Below are 9,397 nucleotides of genomic sequence, written 5' to 3'. Positions count from 1 at the left end.
TTATTTTTCAGGGATGCTGAGGTAAAATTTAGGGGTGCTTAAGCACCCGCAAAAAGAGGTTAAAATCACCACTGGTTCAAATTAAATTTAAAAAACTGAATAGGAAAAAAAAAAAACTGGTGTCCTTTTACCTGTATTTCCAGCATTTCCCCAGTAGAGGTGCACTAGAGACGCTGTTGTGTATTACAGGTAAGTTAACAGCGGAGAACAAGTAATTTCTTCTTCTATGCTTTTAATTTTACTTTGCTACAAACTCGTCTGTAAAAACATATTTATCAAAGAAAAGAAAAGTGTACAGTGAGTGCTAAGTGTTTAAAACGGGGTGGCCAACAACATATTGTTTCACTGAGGTCCAATCTAAGGCAGTTTTTATGCCAAGAAACTGTCACGGTTTTCAAAGAGTACACTTTGCTAATGCTAAGTATGCTAGGAAGCCTTTTTCCGATGGATATTTTTTTAAAGAAACATGGTAAAAACAGAGCAGGTCTATTGCGTCCGGAGGGCCAAGATAAGTTGGAAAAAATCAGTTTATCACACAGGACTGTGACTCACCTTGTGGAACTGATTGATGAAGATTTAGCCAGCAAAATAAGCTAAAAGGCAGAGAGAACATGTCCTTTAAGTACGGTTTACTGGATCAAAATAATAAAGGACACTGCTCATCTCTTTTTCTTTCTTTTTTTATCTGTGGGATTAACAACAGTTTTGAGATAATGGAGGTGTTTTTGACCCTGGAGTCTCTGAAAGGAAAAGCACGGAGAGAGGATTTTTATAACCGTCTGCTGTCATGAGAGAATGAAGCTACTGTGGAGTAAAGTTAATGTCACAACAGAAAGATCACCGAATTTAAATGGAAAACATGTCGGGCTGCCGACAAAAATCCACGATAAAGTGAAAGGAAAACCTCGACCAGGATGTTATTTTTCATCCATCAGGAATCGCTGTAAGTCATGCTTTGTGTGTGCGTGTGTGAAACTGTAAATTATGTTTTAAATATTTTTTTTAAATGTGAAAGACAAAAACGTGTGAATTATTGTTCAGGTACTTTGTTGTGATGCTGCACAGATGAGCTGCAGGAGGATGACGTCTGCTTTTAGTCCCAACCTGCCACAGCTGACCTGTCATCAACTTTAGATCCTGTAGTTGTAAAAAGTTTTGTGAGGAGTTTGTAGAGGTGAGCTGCCACTTTATTTGGACTTTTCTCCTGTATTCCATTAGCATAGTGAGGTAAGAGACTTGTGGTTTGGTGAATTTTATTTTTCTTCAGGTAAGAGAAAATACAGTGGTTTGTTTTGTTTGTTGTTTGGGCCTGAAGTTGGTAAGACTCCACAAAGTTAATAATTTCACTACTGTAAATAAAATCACTGTTCTATCATATAATCCTGACTTAGTGGCTACTTGAGTGGTGCAGAAGGTGGACTCGCCCATAATTAATAGCGTCCCGGCAGCTGTTATTGCGCTGGGGTGTAACATCACACAAACACTCCATCCATCTGTTCCTGGCCCAGCCCTTCGCTCCAATTTTAGAACTCAGTGTGGCCCGCGAGTCCGAAAGTTTGCCCACCCCTGACCTAAGGCATCCTGGTACCAAATGCACTTATGGACACCCCTATGTCCGATCATGGTGTTTGTGATGGACAAACTATGACTAGCACAGAATTCCAACAACAGAACAACACTTGAGTTCACATCAGAGAGGCCGTTCTTCCAAATCACACCCCTCCAAGTCACACTGTCATTACCCATGTGAGCATTGAAGACCCCCAGCAGAATAAAGGAGTCCCCAGCTGGAGCACCTTACAGCACCCCCTCCAAAAGCACCGGGTACTCCGAACTGCCATTTGGCGCGTAGTCACAAACAACAGTCAGAGCCCATCCTCTCACCTGAATGCGCAGGGAAGCCACCCTCTCATCTACCAGGGAAAACTCTAACACTCAGATACCAAGTCTGGGGGCCAAAAGTAAGCCCACACCAGCTCGGAGCCTCCCATCATGGGCAACTCCAGAGTGGATTAAAGTCCAGCCCTTCTCAAGGAGATTGGTTCTGGAGACCTTGCTGTGGGTGGAGGTGAGCCCAACAAATTATACTGACTAAGCCTGCTCAATCAATCAGTGAATTCCTTGAATCTTATTGCGTGGCTGATGTGTGCTTCCGTAATCCTACTTCAAGATCATACTCATTTTCTCTCCAGTTCATAAGACACTTTCAAATTTTGTTTTCTTGATAAAAAAAAAACTCAAATTGTTTTTAATTGTTTTTATAGATAGTCAACTTGCTGTACTGCTGGAGAATATTGTGAATGGCAAACCCCTCAATCATGACATCAAGAAGCTCAGCAACGACTTCCAAACATCATGTGTTGAAGCTTTCCATAGCCTCATAAATCAGTTTGCACCAAAGATGATTGTTTTCTCATACACAGGGATGCAAATCAGTTACGAGTTACAAAGTTGATTACATTTTACACATGTAGGTTTTCTATGTATCTCTCTATCTAATTACAGATGATTGCTCGCGGCATTAAACTATAATGACAACTCTGGAAGAAAACAGGCAGAAAAAAAAAGGATGGGTCCAAAAGATTTTCCCTTCATCATCCAAAGTGGAAGAAAGATGAAGGATTTGTTGTGCGCAATATCCCAGACAAATGTAATTTCATTAAGTTAATTTAATTGGAGTACGCTTTACTGAATGTTCGTTTTTGTCCTGGTATGTTTTTATGAGTAACATGTAATTAGCAAATGCGCACAGTATATTCCACATATTTTTTTTTTTTAATGTCTTGCAGGATATGTTGATAACATCACGCAGTCCGTTATTGCCAGATGTGAAGAATAGAAGTCATGCCGGGAGGAAGCTGCTCTTCCAGGGTCTCCACCTCCCCTCTATGCACATTTACCTCGACCTGACAAAGCTTAGGCTGTCACCAAACATCAGCAATGTTTCTGAGAAAGTAAAGAACATTTTATCCTGTCATCATTTCACTTCCAACACATTCTAATGTCTAAGCATTCTGTGAAAATCAGTTCACCTAGTTCTTGTTTAGATAACAAACATGATTCAAGACTGTTGGGATGGTAAAACACCATTTACTAGTTTAATTATCAGTGTTGGTAAAATCAAAAAAACATTTTTTTATTTGCCTGATGAGTGTATTTGTTTTGCTTTGTTTTTGCTTCAAATGTTCAAATGCTGTATGTCTAAACCTTTCACAAATACAGTTGACACAATTTGTGTGATTACTTTATTTTTCAAACATCTGGAACTTTTTTTTTGGCAAACAACAAATAAATATTGAAAGTTTGTTTTATTTTTGGAGATTAATGAAAGCAATGCCAAAATATATAAAACATTAGTGCTGAAACAACAGCAGTCCAGATAAGAATAAACTGAAACTGTAATAGATTATATTATCAGTTTAAAGATGAGTAGCTGAATCCCCTGTAACTTTCTGATGGTAATGCTTCTCTTATTGCCAGAATTACACAGGCTGGTAACACAACATGGATTTTACATCCAAGGTATCCCCATGTCCATCGTACAAATTGCCGAAAAGCAGTATATCTGTAACGCCTACAAAAAAAGCACAATAGTAAATAAAATTTAAAATATATGTAATTCATTTCTACTTTTGAATATACGTTTGCTGTAGATTAGGTTTACTGGTGCAGATTCGGAGGCAGTTAGTTAGTACGCTGTCTGCAAGACCTAGACCTCCAGACATACTGTATAGGAAATTTGGGGTGTTGCTTGATACAAGTTAGGGTTTGGTTTTGAAAAAGTTGCTCATATTCTCTCATAACATTTAAAACTTGGGGAACCACTTGACAACATACACACTGTGTCACATTGGGTATAATGTCACAACTGCTGCAAGTGCACCTGTAATAAAAACACGTACGTCTAAGAAATAATAAATGCTACTTAAACAGTAGGGTTGGGCATCGTTTGAATGTGAACGATTCCGGTTCAGATTCTTTGCTTCGATTCCGGTTCCTATTGATTCCCGATTCTGGTTCACGTTATAAATGAGCTAGTTAGCCAGAGTTCGTTCGGAATGAAATAATTTGAACTTCCATTTGAATTTGAATTCTATGAACTTTTTACTTTTTATTAACTTTACTATGAATTTCTTACAGGGCTATTTTCAACCAGTATATAACTATCAAACTTATGAACTTTAATATAAATGTTATGAATTTTCTTTTTACAGGGGTAACTTTCACAAGAGTTTTATTTTTGAAAACCTCATGAAAATACAGTATATTTCCACATGTCTAGTGTCTGATGCTGCAGCCATGTTACTGAGCTACTGATGGGCTAACCTTGTGCAGATTACCAAACAAAAAAGGAAAACTTGTACAATCCTGTCCAGATTAGCAGCAGGTACAATATAAAATCAGAAACTGTTCTTGTTGAGGAAAATGATCATATCTGCTTCTCTGGCAGTAAGTGCGAGTGTTATGGACAGACAGTGTCTCCTGCAGTGGAGAACACACGTTTGCTGGGTGTAGAAGTAGCTTGAACACATAAATATGAGAAAGCAATATCCGACAGCAAAAGATAAGTCTTGTGTTGGTTCCACCACCAGCAGCAGGGTCCTCAGACATAATGGCTGGTGGAATTTTCTGGTACATCTGCAGCCCTCTCTCCACTTGTTTCTTCATGGACATGGAGCTATGACACTACGTTCTGTGCCTCGTCCTCAACCTCAGGCCTTTCCTCAGACTGCATGGTAAACCCATCATCTCCACTGTCTTCCTCTGTTGACTACATAGAACATTACTTGCATTTAGATTTCAGATTTTAATAGCAGAAAAGGACAGCCGTGCACGAACAACATATCACCTGCTCAATCAGCTTTCTCTGGATCTGCTCCCAGACACCGTCATCCATCTTCTGTTTAAAGTGCAGATCAGTTCTAGTTACATTGGACTTCTCACCTTATACCAAGATGGGATTAACTTATTTGACAAGTGGTCCATGGTAGGTGGTGTGTACTTGGGTTGATGGTTTTCACTATGTCCCCGCAAACACAAAAACAAACATGTAATATCACCATTACTGTAACATTACCTTAGGATGGACTATTAATTAGCTTAGCTCTATTGTTATTGTCCAACTAATCTAAATGTTGGTGATTCCACATCTGAAAAGAGATGCAACCTTTTCACAATGTATGTAACCGTTCTGTGGCACTCTTCATTTAATTAGTTGCACAAACATCTTTTCCTTGGACGCTATGTTGAACGGAGAAGCACAGCGTGGAGCCAGGCTAACATTATTAGCCATTTCAGGTCGTTTGTCTATGAAAAAATACGAGCAAATGTTAGCATGGTGTTTGTATTTGCATTAACCTTGCGTTTTAAGTCAAGTATAACTTGTTAGCTGCTTTAATGTTGGTATGAAACGTAGTTTATAATCTTACTTACCTGATTCTGAGGGTCGGAGCTGGAGGAGGAGGAAGTGAAAATACTCCAGCGGAGCGCGTCAAAGACTTCACTCTTCATGTATGCGAACACTTCCGATGGATTCTTCTTTGTTGGTGTTTGGCGGGAGGTTTCAACTTCCAGTTAGCAGACTAGGCATCGAAAGTAGGAATCGAAAATAAATCATTTGAACGATTCCAGGAAAACCAGAACATTTGTTCCGATTCCAATCAATTCTCGATACTTGATGCCCAACCCTATTGAACAGGGCACTTAAAATATTATGTGGTAACTTAGGTTTTTGGTTCTTTGTTTTTAGCAAGAAAATCAGAAACATGAACTGTTCATATATTCAAAGAGCACCAATATTTAATGTTTTAATGTTGTAACCATGTTTTGTTTAATTTGTTAGCAAGCTAAGCTACAAAAACAAATTAAAGATGTACAAGTTCTTCTTAAAGACCAAGTTTGTCAGCTTCATTAAAACTGTAACTAAAATGTTACAAACATAATCACAGTTGATCCAAATTTGCAAACCTAATCTGCAGAGTTGAATTTCTGCTCCTCCACAATCTTCTCCACCAGTTGCTGCTTTCATCTGGTCAGCTGAGCTGCTGGTTGGAAGATCTCCATCTTCCACTTGGTGCTGATGAAGCTGAGAGAACAGAGGTTTCTCTTCATCATCCTCACTTTTCAAAGAAACTTCAGTGAAGGAGAACCTGGTGTCAGGTAGCTGCTCTACATCCAGACTGGTCCTCAGTTCCTCCTCGTCCTCCTTTATGTTGAGGGTCTCTGGGTCCTTCTGGTCCACCCCAGAACTCCATTCTTCCGGAGGTTCTTCTCTAATCAGCACCGTCTGCTGAACATCTGCAGGGAACAATGAAACACATGAACAATAAGGACAGTTATAACTTTATATTCACACAAACATCACTGGTGTTATCACTGAGTTCACTGATTAGCTCAAAGCAACATCTAATGCTGGACGTCAGAAAAATGTCCTGAAACTAAATCCATAAAAGACAGAAGTCCTTATAACTGACTCCCAGAAGATGGTAAAACACGTAGAGCTTCCAGTCGGCTCTTTAAGGCACAAAGTAAACCTGTTGCAAAACTCTAATTTTTTTCCAGATTCTCATCCAGTGTTTCTCCTATCATTATCCAAGGAGCGCTCCGCCCTATTAACAGAAGTGAGCACCCTGTTGACCAAAACGGGGATAATTTGACCACTTCTGCGAATGACTAAATTAATGCACTGATAAATCGGCGAGCCCATTTATTGCCCCCAATTTCCTTAATTTTGTGTGATCGGACAATACCAATTTTTTGTAGTTTAACAGCAATTGTCTAGTTCAAGTTCAAGTTGTGTTTATTTGTCATATGCAAGGTTAACACAAAGTTAACATTACAATGAAATGCTTAGGATGAGAAGAACCAATTTCACTTACTAAAAAAAAATCAAAGAACAACTTAATTTATATTATAAATAATAAATAAACTTCATTTATATTTCAGAGCACTACCTCATGGCCACTTAAAACAAGTTTGTGTTGTTTCTAGGACATTGTTCAAGGCTATGTTTTTCAATAACATAAGATTGGAAAATTGAAGATGCATTGTGACCTATAACTCCTGACAGTGTCACTTACAAAACAAAATTGGTATCGGCCAAAATCGGCAGGTCGGACTTTTTAGAGACCGGTGATCGTCCAGAAAATTGCAATCGGTGCACCCCTTTTTAACAGGCTCAGGAATTTTTTTATTTGAAGCCCTGATCTCTGCAGATTAGAGTAGCATTAATTTATGGTCATAATGAATAAGGTTAAATGATATATTTACAAATTCATATATTATGGCTTGATATTTTCTCAATAGTTGTCTGCTAATCAGAGATTTTAAAAGTTTAGTGAAGTATATAGTTCTTGTCACACAGGGGAGTCAATTCAATTCAGTTTATTTATATAGTGCCAAGTCACAACAGAAGTCATCTCAGAGAACTGCACAGAAACATTCACATACATAAAAAGTAAGTTAACAACATTATTTATCTGAGGAGCAGAATGCTTTGAGCTTAACTCGACTGCAGACTCAAATCTTGGGCAAGCATGAAGGCAACAGTGGAAAGGAAAAACTCCCTCATTAGGAAGAACTCTCCAGTCATTCAAAAATTGTAGAAATATATATTACAGTCTGATCGTTTCATTTTCAGGTTTAATGTTTGTCATAGTGCAACTGCACTTTATAAGAGAATGTGTTCATTATTAATAAAGCATTTCAAGCTTTAAAAATGACTACTTGCTTTCTTGATCACCCCTGTACTAAAAACACTGGCACAAAATAAAACACCACAGCTGGGTGCCCCCTGCCCCACGTGTCAGGCTCATTGCGTCATAGTCCAGTGGAGCTGTGGTGGGTGTCCCTTATTTTGATTCTGAAAGGTGGCAACCTTTGACAGGAAATATTTATTCAGTAAAAAAAATGGTCACGTCTCGGTCTGTAAACATGTAGTTTTAACGTTACATCCCCACTAAGTGACTCTAAAGTAAATTGCACCTTGATAACAGCCTTTTTGGATCAATCAAAAAGGTTCTGGCTGGATTTTAAAAGAGATAAAGGTGCGACAGTACATGATCCTCTAAAGATGCTAAGTCACTTAGCTACAAAACCTGCAGCTAACATGATCACAGTGAATAAGATAAATGTATTTATACAAACCTAATGTGTGCAGACGAGCTCTGGGGTTCCAAACAGCATCCAGGATTTTGTTTTCTTGCATTTTTTCTTTTAAACGAGACCGTTCCTCTTCATGATCTGGGCCTGTTTTGTCCAGAAACTCCGACATTTATTCGGCTGCTGCTTCCAGTCGTTGTTTAGCCTGATGTCTCCACATCTGCTAGCTTTCGTTGATCTGAAGTTTGCTTTAACAGTTACTGAGCCGAAATCAAGACGATGGATTTACTGTAAACGTTAGAGAAACTGTATAAACCGCTGAAAAGTAGGGACGATCCATCTATCTGAAAGCAGAGCTAAAGGCTCATGAAAATAAACAAAAACCGAACGAGCGTTGAGTCGGAGCTTGATTCATTTAGTCTGAGTCACGTGATCAAAGATGTTTGAATATCATACATATAATCACTAGATCCCGCATTGTCTGCTGCGGCTTTGTAATCTCGGCCGCCATCTTGGAGCGGTCGTCATTATTTGGTTAAAGCAGAAGATGTCTCAGCACTTGGCAGCTTATTTCTGTTCTAATCGACGGACTGTTGACGTCAGGTCTCGGGGGATAACTTTTCACAAGTAAGATGAACATATTATTGTTAGTATTTTGTGAATATAATATTACTGTACTGTATTTATATCCACCAGCTGATTTTATGTTCAGTGTAACACGGTGTTCAGCTGCAACGAAGCTAACTGAGATCTGATGACAGGAATATTTTTCTAACAAGCATACTCTCAATTTCAGTAGTTTTGGTTCATTATCAACAGATATGCATCAGAATTGGAGTTTTGTTTAAGTTCTAGGAAATTAAAAAATAAAACTAGGGAGAATATAGGAAATAGAAAATAAGATTGACCTCCTTTGTACAATGTTTTTGTGTAGACACAAATCTCCTGTTTTCATTTTGAAGGTTTCCCAAAGAACAAGATGTGAGGAAGAGGAGGAAGTATATTTGAGGAGGATTCATCTGAGCAGTGAGGATTTGAAACTGGAGGATTTTGATCAAACTGATCAGATTGTCCCACTGAGAGATGGTGTGGTACCATCGGTTCACCTTCAAAGAGTAGGAGCATCATTATAAGTTCATTAGAGTTCATAAATTTACATATTTTATTGTCAGTCACAAGGTGAGACACCTCCATGTGTTTATATGAACAGGTAACTAGAGACTGTAAAGTTCATATTCATGATGTTTTTTCATTTCAGCTTGAAAACTGCAGGACTACAGGAACTCAACAAAAGCTG

At 38.5% G+C, this 9,397-nt stretch overlaps 1 protein-coding gene across 1 annotated transcript in view; it reads right to left on the bottom strand.

The window, feature by feature from the left end:
- Window positions 1-8,611, bottom strand: part of LOC119420802 (gastrula zinc finger protein XlCGF57.1-like) — a 13,697-nt gene extending 5,086 nt beyond the window's left edge. Inside the window, exons 1-2 of the mRNA XM_037688229.1 lie at window positions 8,557-8,611; window positions 5,968-6,297 (exon numbers count right to left, since the gene is read on the bottom strand). Of these exons, the coding sequence (XP_037544157.1) occupies window positions 5,968-6,297; window positions 8,557-8,611 (385 nt within the window). The remainder of the gene's footprint in view (window positions 1-5,967; window positions 6,298-8,556) is intronic.
- Window positions 8,612-9,397: the final 786 nt, after the last annotated feature.

This window comes from Nematolebias whitei, chromosome 14, assembly GCF_014905685.2.
Source record: "Nematolebias whitei isolate Nwh7 chromosome 14, NemWhi1, whole genome shotgun sequence".
Lineage (NCBI taxonomy): Eukaryota > Metazoa > Chordata > Actinopteri > Cyprinodontiformes > Rivulidae > Nematolebias > Nematolebias whitei.
The sequence above is the reverse complement of the archived record's forward strand: the minus strand, read 5'-3'. Positions and strand labels throughout refer to the sequence as shown.